Genomic DNA, 15,713 nt, shown 5'->3' on the forward strand with positions numbered 1-15,713 from the left:
AAAAACAAAGGAAAAAAGCCTTTAAACGGTCGTTCAAAAATAACACCAGGGCTGAAACCACAGTACTGTTGTTGCGTTCTCAGTTGTTTCAGGGCAGAAAAACTACTCCAGCGCGCTCTGCTCTGGGCTGGCAGCGGGGAAACGCAGCTCCTCCCGGGTAACGCCTGCAGCCACTCCTGTCTCTCGGCCCAGAGGCCGCGGCCGCCACGGGGGACGAAACGGGGGAGCGGCACCGCGAAGCACCGCCTCCCCCTCACACCGTCTCTCCTCCCCGCCGCCCAGGCTGGCGCCCGCCGTTCGGCGCATGCGGGCGGCCGTGTTGCTCAGTCACGGGCCTCCTCCGTTCCCGCCGCGCCCTCCGCCTCTGTGCCGTTGGGCCCCGGCCTGCGCTGCAGCCCCGCCATGGCCGACCCCCGCCTGAGGCAGATCAAGATCAAAACCGGCGTCGTGAAGCGGTGAGTGTGGGGAGGTTGGCGGATGCCCCGGCCCCGCCGCCTCGCTGTGGGCGCCGCCGGGCCCGGACCGCGGGCTCGCGGCAGTGCTGGCGGCGGTGCCCGCTTGGCCGGCTGCGTTCGTCCCGCGTGGGGGCTGCCGTGGCTGTGCCAGAAGTTGCGCCGCGGCTGCCGGCTTCTCCCGCCTCGGGAAGAGGCCTTCTTCCGCCGCCGCCACGGCTGCGGGGTTTTGTTCTGACTCCTCAGCGACTGGAGAGCCGGGGGCCGCTGCCTTGGCGGGGTCCGAGCGGCCTTGCTGGACTCCTTGGGGTGCAGCCAGCTTGGGCTGCTCTGCCAAACAAACGCTGAAATACTCGTCGGTCTGTAGTCCATGCTGCCAAGTTGGTTGTAGATTTGATGCCTGCCTCTCTCTTCGGTCTACTCTTGACACACTGTTTACCTCTAAGAAGTATGCATCTTATCCGTGTGAATCCTTCTTGTTATGATCATTAGGGAGTGCCCTTGGTGTAAAATATTTGGTCGCAGGCACTAGGACCTACTGAGTCTGCTCTGGCTCAGGTGTGGACAGGAGTTGCTATGCATGCCAGATCAGGACGTTAAGTAGTATGGTGTCATGCAATTGACTTTGTATTATAACCAATTTCAGTCAGTGAAAGCCTAAAAGTAAAGTGGTCATGCTTTCTAACACCCTATAGCTTGGGAAGACTGGATTTCAAGGCTAGAAAAGTAACATGTACAGAGGTCTATTGTTTTTATGCTGGATACATTTTGAGTTCCTGGTCTTAAAATGCAGAGCAGGTCTCAAGCGCTGCTGCGAACAAGAAATTGATGGTGTGATTCCAATACCCTATTTCCTATCACTGTGCAGGGTATCCAGATCATGGACTCTTGATGTTTTTCAGCCAGGAATTTTTAGTGCAGTCTGACAAAATGGCCAGGTGGCTGCCTTTTGCTTTGGGTCCCTTCTGTGACCTGGGTTATGGTTACTGGCCTGTCTGGACAGCAACATTGTAAATGCTTCTTTGCATTTTTAAGTTGCTGTAGGTTGGTTTGTTTAGTACAAATTACTAAATTAGTACATTAGTTTAAGAACCAGTACATTCATTTAGCAAAAGAAATCCATAAGTGATAGTTCTGAAACGTTCCATTTCAGCTTTAGTGGGTGAACAGTCTTGTTCTTCCTCAATGATGTTGCACTTGGGACCTAATAGAATACTTTTGTCTTCTGCCTCAATGTTTTTGTCTCACAAGAAGTACTGGAGTCACAATAGAATACTTTCATCTTCTGCCTCAAAATGCGCAAGGACATTTTCCTTGGGTTCCTCACACGTTGTTTTTAATGAGCAATGGAAATCTTCCAAACTGGGGAAAAGTGGATGAAAGTGGGTTAAAGGCTTCAGCAATGAAGCTGATGGTGAAGAAAGGGGAAGAAGTAGGTGGGCACTCAACCACCCTAGATACTACTGAGCGTGTCCAAAGGGACATTGCCTCATACCTGTGAGACCTTGAAAAAGAATGAATTTGTATGCCAGTGTACTGCATGTGTATGTCTTAACTGTATAAATGTAGTAGAACTTGAACTCTGAGAGGGCATGCTTGCACATCAAGTCGCCTAGTGCGCATCATGAGGAATAAAGGAATGCCGCTTTCTAGCACCACACTGGAGTTAGAGAGTTTTCTTCCTGGATTTCAGATGACAAAGTGCTTGGTGTTTTGTGTCTGTGTTTTATAGGCAGAGTATTCTGAAGTGCAAAAAAGCTAAAATTACTTAAGCTATCGTTTTTTTTTTTTCAGTCTGTGTTCTTTCATTTGGTCAAAAGAATAATTTATTGGTGTCTTCTGAGTAAACCAGATTACCGTTACTTCATACAGCACCACAAAAGCTACCTGAACAAGATTTTCGTTTGAGTCTGTAGGCTGGGAAATGGGAAGTGTACACTAGGTAATAAGACCCTGGTTAGAGCTGGTGCAGGCCTGTATGCTTGCATGTTGAATACTGTTCTGTATGGCTGTGTCACTTTGGACCTGAAAATAGTTCTATGGTCCCAGTGCAATTTTGCAGGAAAGATAAATGTACCTGGAGCTAGCTCTGTGTCTATATGCCTCCATGTCTATATTGTCCTTAGTGCTTCTAGATCTGAGATTAGTTTCCATGTTCTTAGTTGGAGTATCTCTGCTTCTGCAGTTTCAGTGAGTCTGAGAGAGCTGGTTAGAACTTAGTAGTGTGTTGCACTGAGTACAGTTGGACTTTGCCTGCCAGAGCCCCCATAACAGGGTCTGTCGTGGGGCAGATTCACAAACGTTTCAAAAGAGTAGGTGAGTTGTTGAAGCAACAGGTATAACAGGTTCCAGGCTGCCATTGATAAAATCGTGAGCTGAAGTAGTGCTAATGCATGATGATTATGCCAGCGAGATGCATACCACCCCGAGTGTTCTTCACTCAGGGGAGGCACAGTGCTTACCAAAGAGGTGTCCCTATCTTGATGGAGAAAGAGGAGCAGTTTCACATCTCTTGCCTCCCAGTTCTCCTTCAGGCTCTTTTCCTTTCTATTCCCCACTTCTCCTCTCCGCTCCCTTATGCCCTAAACCCTGTATGTTTCTATCGCTGGGGTGACATTTAACATGATTTGGGTGTAGAGTCAAGTACTACAGTCATGTATGTTTAGCATGTTCTTCTTCATTGTTTTTTCTTGTTTTGTTTAGAGTAGCTCTTCTCTTTGTTGACTTAGTGCATGGAAATGAGTGGATTTTTTGTTTTAATACTATTTCAATTTTGTTGCATCTGAGTTACAAAGTAAGCTGCTTAAGTTCCTATGAAGTATTAGTCTAGCTACAATGATAATAATAGTCATATGAATAATATAAAATACTTTTTTTTCTCCACCTTTTATCTGAATTTACTGTATACAATATGTTCAACATATGTTGGAAAATTGTTCTTTGTTATCCTAAAACTAGTTTTACTCATGTCTCCGGATTGCACTCCTTTGATCACTACTTGACCATAGGTGAGTTGCTCACTGCAGTGGGGCATTTCCACACCTTCCTGTGCCTCTGTTTTCAAGGGCTCTGCTGTCATCCTGCTATTATTTGATCTTCTGCACTGCTTTTTTTTAATTCAGTGCTAGAAACAGCTCATTCTTACTAAAATATACTTGTTAGTGAAAAAAAGCCAATACAATAATGTCATGCCACTCAATTGTACAAAGCTGAGCAAAAGCACGAAGTGGCACTTGGTCGGAATTGTAGTTAAATGCTTAAATGAAAACTCATGGCTGGCCAAGACAAGCCCAGGCAAAGCCTAACTACTCCTGAAAACTACTTTGTTAGCCAATGCAAATACTGTGGCCTCTTAAGAGTAATGGTAACAAAATGTTTAATAAGTTACAGCATGGTTAGGAGCATTGCATAGGTGAGCAGTCCTCTGAAGGGTAACTGTTGCCAGTTGTGATAGGACTGAACCTTTAGCCATGGTCTAACACCAAGGTGAAGTTGAGCTGCCGTGTCACAGCTTCCTCCTCAGACAGCCGCGCATCTGTGTATTTCAGGGTGTTGATATGCTGAAAAATAAACTAGACTTAAAGAAAAAAAAGGTTATTTTGAAGGATGAGGCTTGCTAGGACCAGCTCGCTGCACAACTGTGTACAAAAATGTGATGAATTCAAGTGCAGTCAACAGGATTCACAATTGTTTGTTGCTGTGTGAATAAGAATGTACTCTCAGTTTGAGTTTTGTGTGATAACAATATGCAGATCTACAGATACTCTGCAGTAGCTGGCCTACTGTAAGGAAAGGTAACAATTTTTTAAGGCACCCTAGAACCCATCTGGGCAAGCTTAAAGCTAACTTTCTTGTTTCCTTTTTGGTAACCTTGCAAATCTTTTAAAATCCCATCTGTTTTCAGCAGAACAGTACTGTGATTGAACGCCTTATACCTTAAGTTAGTTTGATGCGTCAATAGAAACTATACTGTTAATCTGTAGCCTGAGCACTTGAAACATGTGGGCTGTTTCTAACTTGGTGTTCATAGGTCTCAATGACAGCAGCAGCTGCTCACTTCTGTGGCAGTTGCTCAAAGATGCAAGAAGAGGCATGATTTGGTCCCATTCTACCTCTCCTCAGACCAGAAGCTTTGTTCAGTATTCTGTACTACAGCTGTTGTGCATGTGACTTGAGTGAATTTAGGAACATTCATATTTTCCCCTCATTTGGAACTAGAGAATCTATATAGGTATTCATTCATAATGTGTGAGGGGACACAGAGTATTACTAAACGTGCCAAAAACAACTGACTTGATACTTCACATAACTTTTTTCTTGTATTTTTCTGAGTTTGCAGTTTAGAAAACTGCACTGAATTTAGTCTATAAAGCTGATTTTCAAGCACATTCAGTGCTCAGATTATACAAGTATACCAAAATGGGTAAGGGTCAAGAACTACTAGGATGTTCTAAACTTTCTTGACGTTTCATTTGTCTGTCTTTAATCACATGCTGTAGCTCACTCTTCTTATAAGTTACCTAACTCATCACTTTTTTTGAGCTAAGAGCAAAGCAGCTGTTTAACATGGGATTTTTTTTTATCTGTATATCACAGATTCTTTGTGTATCCTTCTCAACAGACTGTCTGTTGTAGTTGTGGATAATTTACTTACCTTTGTGTTTCTTCCTTGTTATGTATTAATGAAAGGAACTTTAACTATAAATCAGGAGAATCTCTTGCATTTTCAGACAAAATTAATAACCAGGTGATTGCATAACTTCATTAGCCATTATCCAAATAAGTAGATTTGATGAGTGTGAATAATAATGTTTGTTGTATTTGTGATTTATGTCCTAGCAAGAAATACGTGTTTAATCACTTCAAAATAGTCTTACTCTCAGAAATTCAAGCTCAAAAACCTGCCTCAGAATAAATAAATAGATCTTAAAGTAAATAAATAAATCTTATACTCATTTCAGATCAGCAAGGGTTTTAAAAACTACTGTGAACAAAGTAAGTTGGGGCATGTGAAAATAGCACTGATATTTGCCCATAGTTTCCATCTGGTTAAATGGAAGTGACACCGGTAGATTAGAATGAGACTAAGACAATTCACATTGCAATTGTGTTAGTTTAACTTTAACAATCTTTTAACACTCTTGTTTAAATGTGGCTGACATACCATAATTACAAATCTACAAGCCTTGATTATAGAATTTTACATCATGAACCTATGGGGAAAGTGTATTGATTTTTGTGAAGCAGCCCTTTTTAAAACCACCTTTCTAAAACTATGGAATCTTCCCAAGATTGTTTTTTTTGCCTGTAGCACTGGTAATGATACTGCTTTTTCTCTTTGTAAAATGTCACCATTCTAAGTTACATTGCCAAGTAACTTACGCTGTCATGTCTTTGTGTGGTTTTTTTTTTAAGTAAAGAAAGTTCTGAAAGTTACACAATACAGTTGGTTTCTTTTATATTTATAAATCTAAACTTTTAAAAATGTGAAGTATTTTACTGCAGAGCTCAGGATACACTTTGTACAGGTGACATGTAAATATTGCAGAAAGTGCAAATATTTATTGCTGCATGGTGACTCTTTCTAAATCAAGAACAAAAACAGTTAATTTTCTTGTTTACTCAAGAACTATGCTACCTCTGATGAAGATCTCAAATTTTTTCCATCTTCTGTCCACCACACAAATTATGGCTGCTTCCTTGTTTGTTTCACATTAGCCACAGGCACCAGCTCTCTTACTATTAATAAAATGAAAAGAAACTCATGTCTACTTTCTTTATTCTCATTGTAATTAGAAGATTGTATGTAACAACTGCTGATTACCTCAATTAATGGAAAGGGTGGGATATCCTTATTACATCAGTATGAGGAATGATCAGTAGAGCTGCTCAGCTATACTGAGTCAGCATGATAAAGCTATTTTGTATGTTTACAGTGCTTATCCAAGAGCACAGGAATTCAGGAGGATGAATATATTGCATGCATTGTTGGATACACACTGACTCTGTATCCAAATTAAATAACCTTTCTCAAAGTGCAGGAGCATTGTGCAGCTGCTGTCTAGGGTTGTCACCAGCTCCATCCTGGAGTTTTAAATTATAAAACTTAGATTAGTAATGCTTGGACATTTAAAAGGTTGAGTTCTTCACATTTCTTCCCCCATTTCTTATTCTGAAAAAAAAAAAAAAACAAGAAAAAAAAATCTTTAATGTCTTCATCATCAAGACTGTGATCAAGTGTACCCTCAGCAAGTCTGCAAATGACACCAAGCTGTGTGGTGTGATCAACATGCCCAAGGGACAGGATGCCAGCCAGAGACTTAGACAGGCGTGAGCAGCGGCCCCAGGAGAACCGCATGAGGTTCAACAAATCCAAGTGCAAGGTCTTGCACCTGGGTCAAGGCAACCCCCGCTATCAGTACAAGCTGGGGGATGTGAGGATGGAGCACAGCCCTACTGAAAAGGACCTGGGGGCACTGGTGGATGGCAAGCTAGACATGAGCCAGCAATGTGCCCTCACAACCCAGAAAGCCAACCGTATCCTGGGCTACATCAAAAGAAGCATGGCCAGCAGGGTGAGAGCAGCAGTACTCTGTGCTGATAAGACCTCACCTAGATTACTGCACCCAGATGTGGAGTCATCAGTACAGGAGAGATCTGTACCTGTTGGAGCACATCCAGAGAGGGGCCACAAAAATGATCCAAGGAATGGAACACCTCTCCTGTGAGGACAGGCTGAGAGAGCTGGGGCTGGTCAGCCTGGAGAAGAGAAGGCTCTGGGGAGACCTGAGATCAGCCTTTCAATATCTAAAGAGGGGCTATAGAAAAAAGGGACAGGCAGGGTCTGTTGTGATAGTACAAGGGGAAATGGTTTAAAATTAAAAGAAGGGAGATTTAGATTGGATATAAGGAAAAGGTTTTTTACGGTGGGGGTGGTGAGGCACTGGAACAGGTTACTTAGCAAACTGGTGGATGCTCTGTCCCCGGAGACATTCAAGAGCAGGCTGGACCAGCTTCTGAGCAACCTGATTTAGCTGTAGGTGTCTCTGTTCACTGCAGGGGAGTTGGACTAAATGCCCTTTCAAGGTCAGAAACACTAATTTTATGTGCTGAATCAGAATGTGGATCTACCGGGGGGGAAATAAAAACAAAAAACAATTTTATGGTAATGTTTGATATATAGAAAATGTTACCACTGCACAAACAATCTGTAGTATATAATGGCTTGACTGTAAGTATTATTGAATTCTATACATTGCAAAGGTGGAGATCTTACTCAGGATCAGGAGACCCATCCTATTTTCCTTAAACTGTATCAGTGTTTTTCCTAATACAATATGAACTGACTGCAGACATAGTGTGACTTTTGTTCAACTTTGATCAGCATTGTAACACTTCCATTTTGCTTTTCAGATCTGTTTCTAACAGGGATCGGTGGAGTTATGGTGGTGTGGTAGTTGATTGTTGCCCCACTAGAGGCCCCGCTTCTTATTCTTCCATGTCTAGAAGTGAAGTTCTGGGATTCCTTTACGCTTTGAATTCTCAAATTCTGTTTCATTCTGTTCTGTGCCATTCTCTCAGATTTTTTACTGTTCCAGAATCTCTTCAGGATGGGTTGATAAACTTTCTCCTCTCTAAGTATTCTCTTCAGCCCATCAGAGATTCTTTTTCAGTTCTTTTGCAGGTGCAGTTCCCCTTCCCTTCTTCGCTTCCAGCCAAGTTGCTTCTAGTAGTACTTCAGCAAATCCATTGCCCCTGCCAGCATCATCTGCTTTTTGAGTAGTACACAAGTTAACTTTCATCCTGGCTGCCTTTGCTGGATTCTTCCATTCTTTGCTGTGTCTTCCGTGCTGCATGTTACCACTGGCTGCTGGTGTTCAGTAACACCCTAGTCAAACAGACTTTCTTAGTGTAGGAAAACAGCAGCATCAGCTGTTGCTATGGAAAGATCTGAGAAATAAAATATTTTCAGGATATTGCACTACAAGGTCAGGAAAATACCTGGTGATAGCCTGTGAAAAAATCCAAAACCATGGAGATAGAGGGAGATCTAAAATATTAAGTAAAAATTGTGTCTTTTAATCTAATAAAAAGATGCTGTAAAATGTTAAAAGGAAGTTATTTTTAAACTGAAACAATTTTCTGACTTCTAAAACACCCTGTAACTGACTTTCATTGTCTTCTCAGTAACAATTTCTGACAAGTGCCAAGCCTGCAAAGTTAACCTGAAAATGTCATGGTGACACATGATAATGTCATGGGGCCCTGGGCAGCCTGGTCTAGTATTAGGTATGGAGGCTGGCAGCCTTGCCTGTGGCAGGGGGTTGGAGCTTGATAATCCTTGAGGTCCCTTCCAACCCAAGCCATTCTATTATTCTATGATTCTATGACTCAGGTCTATAAGCTATAGACGTAGGAAGGGTTAAAATGATTTATATACTTGTATATGGTTATATCACAATTTGGCTCAATCAGAATCATCTTTTTTGATTATTTTCACGCCTTCAAGAAAATTAATTCATGAACAAGAGATCTGGTCTCAGTTGGGACATATGGCAGCTGGTGATACCTATATTAAGTATTGTACTTCTTTTGTCCTTTCTTCATTGACTTTTCCTCCTAGGCCTAAATCTGTAATGCAAGGGAGCTTACGTAGCTTCTTTGAAACCAAGAATGTGCATAAGTAATAAGCAGATTTGGGACCTGGTGCTTCAGGCTCTACAGCACCAGTGTTACTGCAAATGTTGAATTACTTGTGCTGTAAATATGCATAATATTAATACATGGTTAGTTATGCTATAACTAACAACAAAAACAAAACTGTACTCTGTGCAGTTATACTAGTATTGATTTTTAGATTGGAACAAAGTCAGCGTAGATATTTGTCTACTCAATACATTTTGTCAGCTTTGAGTTTTCTCTGTTCTTAGTATATATGCTTATACTCTACTGTATATTGTACTACTTTATATTGTATATATACAATCTTATCATTGGTTTGGGAGAGATAATAGAATCATAGAATTACTGAGATTGGAAAAGACCCCCAAGATCGTCCAGTCCAACTGTACACCTATCACCAATAGTTCCCACTAAACCATGTCCCTCAGTACAACATCTAAATGTTTCTTGAACACCTCTAGGGTTGATGACTCCACCACCTCGCTGGGCAGCTCCTTCCAGCACCTGACCACTCTTTCAGAGAAGATGTTTTTCCTAACATCTGACCTGAATCTCCCCTGGTGCAACTTGAGGCCACTTCCACTAGTCCTATCACTAGTTACAAGAGAGAAGAGGCCTATCCTCCCACCCCTCACCACAGCCTCCCTTCAGGTGGTTGTAGAGGATGATAAGGTCTCCCCTGAGCCTCCTCTTCTCCAGACTGAACAATCCCAGCTCCCTCAGATGCTCCTGATAAGGCCTGTGCTCCAGACCCCTCACCAGCTTTTTGCCCTTCTCTGAACATGCTCCAGGGCCTCCATGTCTTTCTTGCAATGAGGGGCCCAAAACTGGACACAGTACTCTAGGTGCAACCTCACCAATGCTAAGTACAGAGGGATGATCACTTCCCTGCTCCTACTGGCAACACTATTTCTGATACAACCCAGGATGCCATTGGCCTTCTTGGCCACCTGGGCACACTGCTGGCTCATGTTTAGCCAAGTGTCCACCAATACCCCCAGGTCCGTTTCCTCTACGCAGTCTTCCAGCCACTCTGCCCCAAGCCTGTAGTGTTGCCTGGGGTTGCTGTGGCCAAAGTGCAGAACCCAGCACTTGATCTTGTTGAGCTTCATCCCACTGGCCTCAGTCCAGCTACCCAGCCTGTCCAGATCCCTCTGTAGGGCCTTCCCATCCCCAGGTAGATCGATGCTTCCTCCCAACTTGGTATTATCTGCGAGCTTACTGAGGGTACACTCAATGCCCTCATCCAGGTCATCAGTAAAGACATTAAACAGGACAGGCCCCAGTACCAGCCTCTGGGGAACACCATTCGTGACCAGTTGTCAGATGGATTTAACTCCATTCATCACCACTCTGAGCTTGGCCATCCAGCCAGCTCTTTAGCCAGCAAGGAATGCACATATTCAAGCCAAGAGCTGCCAGTTTCTCTAGGAGAACACTGTTTGAGCCAGTGTCAAAGGCTTTGCTGAAGCCATAGTAGACCACATCAGCAGCCTTTCCCTCATCCACCGGGCGGGTCACTAGATCATAGAAAGAGATCAGGTTGATCAAGCAGTACCTGCCCCTCATGAACGCATGCTGGCTGGGCCTGATCCTCCAATTGTTCTGCACATGCTGTGTGATCTCCCTCAGGACTATCTGCTCCATAACCTTTCCTGGCACCAAGGTCAAACTGACAGGCCTGTAGTTTCCCAGATCCTCCTTACAACCCTTCTTGTAGATGGGAGTCATGTTGGCAAGTCTCCAGTCCTCTGGGACCTCTCTGGTTGACCAGGAACATTGATAGATGGTGGAAATTGGCTTGAAAATCACATCTTTTGCTCCCTCAGCACCCTCAGGTGGATAAATGCATGCTCTTTCATTAGTGAAGTTATTTAATAGCAAAATTGAGAAATGCTGACATGCTCTGATCTTTAAAGTTTCACTGAGCTCACTCAGTTCAGCCAGGGAAGTGCTTCCTATGTTGATTTTTCTAGTAAACAGAGCAGTCTTCATCTGTTGGCTTAAGCTCACTGGTACCATTCTACATTGTGCATAACCTGGTTTATTGGGTATCAGTGGAGATGGGGGAAACATACCAAGAGTAGTAGTGTGTGCTTGCACTGTTTTTATTTTACTATTTTTACTTGGAATTCCATTATTAGTTCCTACCTGTTAATGTGGCTCAGAAAAGTGGGAACTTTTCATCTACCTAGTACAGAAGTTCTTAATTTCGTTATGTAAAAAAAACTGGTGTCTAACAGGAGATAAAAGATTAACGAAAGCCTCCTGCTATGCTGTCCATTGTGCATATTTGATTTTCATTTGTCTAACTTAAGATAAACTCCATGTTCTTCCTATGATTCCCTGGTCAGAGGGTTAGCTCTGCTTGCTACTGCTAGTGGTGCTCCTCCAGATGAGAATGCTGGAGATGACATAAAAGGAACAGGGTAGGAACTTCTATACCTTTAGGAGATGAGAAAGGAGAGGAATCTGAGGCTTTTGCAGTAGAAGCCAGGAGTTTGAACAGTCTGCTGCAAATCTGCACCCTGAGTAGATTAGGATTGTAGTCTCTTGGGGAACTGGTGTTACCATAAATTTGAAGTTCTCATTCTGGGCCCTGCCTTCTCTGCATTTGAGACATTAGTCTCAAATCTTTTGCTGAGCTTGCTCAATTTTCTTAATGCAGGAGAAAAACGGACAGCTTTTTTTCTTACTTTATTAATTTCCTGGTTTGGTGAACTGAATTTGGCTGATGGAGATAATTGCTTGAGCACTAGTGTTGGCAGGGATGTATGCTGGGGGCAGGGAACAGATCTCTGTTGAGCAGCAGTCAGCTTTTTGACTGTCTTGAACTATCTTGTGTTTACTTTGCTCTTCAGCTTTGGGAGTGGGGAGTAAAAGGGAAAAAGGTGAGGAAGTAAGTCATAATAGTATGGAGAAGGTAGTTAAGGAATTACTTTTTCTTCTTTTGTCTCAAGCTTTTAAGGTTCCCTCATCTACGTATATTTTTTTCTTTTTTGCCTTTTTTTTTTTTTTTTAATACAAAATATGACAGTTGTGGAATTAAGTGATGTGGATGTCAAGTGTGTTGAGGATTTTAATAGGGCAGCAGCCATAGCCAGGAACTGAACCAATACCTGTTAAACACTAATCGTTCAGTTTTGGTCTTCAGTGTTATAAAGTCTTTAACTTGATTTTTGGAGGCAAGTATGCCACAGGAATTGTCACTTTAGACTTTATATTCTTTTCCTAATAGTTAACTACTGGCTGCCACTGGTGACAAGGTCCAGGCCAATTGGATCTTATGTTTCATTTTTTTTTCATTTTGAAAGACTGGGAGATGCTATTGAAATGCTCTCACTTTGTTTGGGTTATTTCTTTGCGGTTTCTGGGGGCATAGACTTCTGCTTCATGGTCCAGAAGATAACTTAAGAAAACAAGATTATTATGAGTAGATTTAAACTGAATATGTGAGAGTCTTCATTGAAAATTTATGTGGCAGTCTGTAGGTTGAAAAGAGCTTTTATAAATGGAGACTTGAAATATGAAAATCACCTAATACTGGTAGCATGCAATTTGCCGGTTTTATATTTCTTATTTATTTCAAAGTGTGCAAGGAGAAGAAAGATTTGAGGGGTTTTTTTAGAAGACTTATTTTAAAGGGGGAAAAACTAAAGGAAAATTTCAGTCATTAGTTGGTACCTTGATTATATACCAGGTGTCTCTAACCAAAAGTTCTCACAAACTTTCTGATATTCCACTGAACTGTAAAACTTGCCAGAAAGCAGAATAGGACATGTGAAATGTAAAATATATATAAAATTAAACTTTCTTCTCATGTACTTTTTTTTATAAATTCTGATCCAACTGTAATATATTCTATCCTATTCACTTAGCTGGTGACAGTCTCTTTTGTATAAATTTTTAAATAACTTATAACTTACAGTGATTTTGTTAACTTCTTAAAATCATTAAAATATCTTAAAATTTGAGACCTAATCTTGAAAATTTAGGATAAAGATTGAATTGTGAAGAAAAAGCTTTATGGCCAAAGGGCAGATGTTTCCGAAGCTGAAAATCAAATCAGAGGGGAAAGAGATCCAAAAAATCATAAAAGCAACATTGCTCTCTTTTGTTTCTAGTGGATGATGGTAGAGTAGAAACAGAAATCACTTAGGTAATCTAAGTGATAATTTTTAACATGACTAGATCCCTTTGAGGGGAAAAGTTGTGTTTTAAAGTGGATATGTCATTGACAGAGTGACAGTCTCATCGTGGTCTCAGGCTCTGACACAGAGGTAGTCTAATCTCTTGTGTTTATCATGGCATCATTTGAGTTGGAAAGAACATTCAAAGGTCATCCCTTCCATCTCCCCTGCAATGAACAGGGACACTTATAGCTAGATCAGGTTGCTGAGAGCCTGGTCCAGCCTGACCTTGAGTGTCTCCAGGGATGGGGTACCCACCAGTTCTCTGTTCCAGTGCCTTGCTACCCCTATCACGAAAACTTTATATATATATATATCCAATCTAAATCTTCCCTCTTTTAGTTTGAAACCATTTTCCTTGTCCTACCACAACAGACTCTGTTAAAGAGTCTGTCCCCTTCTTTCTTATAGCCTCCCTTTAGTAATTTTCACACTATTAACAGTAGTAAATATGTATATTTCTAGGTTAGCTTTAAGAAGCTGTAGTGTTCATAGTAATGCTTTGAAGGCTGTAGGGTTGTAGTTCTTGGAGCAGGGGAGAAGACTGCGAATACCTGAAGTTAAGGAAGGTAGAAACTCAATTTTATTCATCTCCTCTCCACTCCCTAAAGAGGGGCCAAATTAAGAGAGCTTTTTTATAGGTGGAGTCATTGAAGTTTTGGAGTTTTGAGGGAAGGTGGGATGAAGAACCTTGTGTTGGAATGGTCCCATGCTTCTTGTACTTCTTACTGCAGATTTCCCAAAGAAATTACATTAGATGACAGAAATGTTTGTCTTGCTCTCTTTATACGTACTGAATGCAGATTGAGAATGAAAAGAACAGATCCATGTGGGACTTTGACTGCTTAAGTAGTGTGTAGGCTTATTGACTAAAACTGAAATGAGAGGACTTCTCTAGCCACTTCTCAAAGACTTTTCAGCATCTTTTACATGGCATAAAACAGTACTCATTGCTTTCAGAACAGATCAACCTTACAGGCACATTTTATTTTACAAAACTATGGGCAGTGGTTTGCAGACATCGTTTACAGGAAGACTCTTCTTGGCCCATGTAGGAATTTGTGGATATTAGGTTTACCAGTAAACATGAAACTTGTTTTATTGGTCTCTGACATCATGGTTTGATCATAAGAATATTTTTAAGACTTCCAAATGATATTTTCAGAACTTTTGGCACAATAAAATGCATAAGGCTGTAATGTCACATGGATGTTTAAGATGTTCCTATGGATGTCCATGAATTCTGATAGCTGTTAACATATTTTGAGAAGGAAGAAATGCTGAAGGAAACATACTGGCTGAAATCCTTAAAAAGAATGGGAGGTATGTTTGCATGGCAAATATAATTTCTAAAGAATTACGCCCATCTAAATTATTGACATATTAAAACCGTAAAGCACTTTAACTATCTCAGAGTAACCAGAGGCTTTGGATTCATACAAAGACTGCTCTGAAATTAATGCCTCCTATTTTATTATGTTGGCCAGTGATGTTGGAGGCAGATGTTGGTGGCATGGCAGTAGAGGCTGAACCTTCCCACCAACATTCTTTGACGTTTTGCTGCTGTGTCACAAAGTGGCATCTGACGTGTGTTTGTGAAGCAAAGCTGTGGATTTTAATTCCTCCATGGGGGAAAAATGGCACCCACTGACCTTTATCTACCCTTGCTGAACGTATATGGAGACGAATCAGTGGATGTGAGCACAGTGAGGCAGTGGGTGGGTGTTTCAGCAGTGGCGACAGCATGAAAGACAAGCCACATACCATATGGCCATGGACAGCTGTCACACCATGAAATGAAGAGTGTCTCTATCATCTTATTCATACGAATTGGTGGATTATGGCCAGAGAACTGTGTACTGAGCTGAATATCGGCTTCAGTGTGTCGGAAATAGTGGTGGCAACATTGGAATATTGCAAAGTTTGCAGCAGATGGGTCCCATGAATGCTCACACAGGAAAATAAATGCATATGCAAGTTTGTCAGGACCTACTGAACCAATATGAGGATGGAAGTGAATTTCCTGGATTGCATCATCACCAGTGATGAGATGTGGTGTCACGACTAAGAGCTAGAGTAAAAATGGCAGTCCATGGAGTGGTGAGATGTGAATTCCCCATCAAAGAAAAATTTTAAGGTGAAGCCCTCAGTGGGTGAAGTGATGCGCACTATCTTTTGGGGTAGGAAAGTGGTCTGCTACATCACAATGCTGGCTAAATTGAATTGATTTCCAGAGTCAGGCGAGAGAAGAAGACAGCCTTTCTCTTGCTACAAGTAATGGCAGGTCCCATACCAGTCCATAAGACTGTGGAGCATATTGCCAGTCTTAGCTGGATTGTGCTACTACACCCACTGTATAGTCCAGATTTGGTGCCTTCTGACTTTCATC

General features: G+C 41.8%; 1 protein-coding gene across 1 annotated transcript in view; it reads left to right on the forward strand.

Moving 5' to 3' along the window:
- TBCA (tubulin folding cofactor A) overlaps positions 251–15,713 on the forward strand; it is a 32,698-nt gene continuing 17,235 nt past the window's right edge. Inside the window, exon 1 of the mRNA XM_021381113.1 lies at positions 251–455. Coding sequence (XP_021236788.1) covers positions 403–455 — 53 coding nt within the window. The 5' untranslated portion in view covers positions 251–402. The remainder of the gene's footprint in view (positions 456–15,713) is intronic.

The sequence above is a fragment of the Numida meleagris genome, chromosome Z (genome assembly GCF_002078875.1).
Source record: "Numida meleagris isolate 19003 breed g44 Domestic line chromosome Z, NumMel1.0, whole genome shotgun sequence".
In the NCBI taxonomy this organism is placed as follows: Eukaryota; Metazoa; Chordata; class Aves; order Galliformes; family Numididae; genus Numida; species Numida meleagris.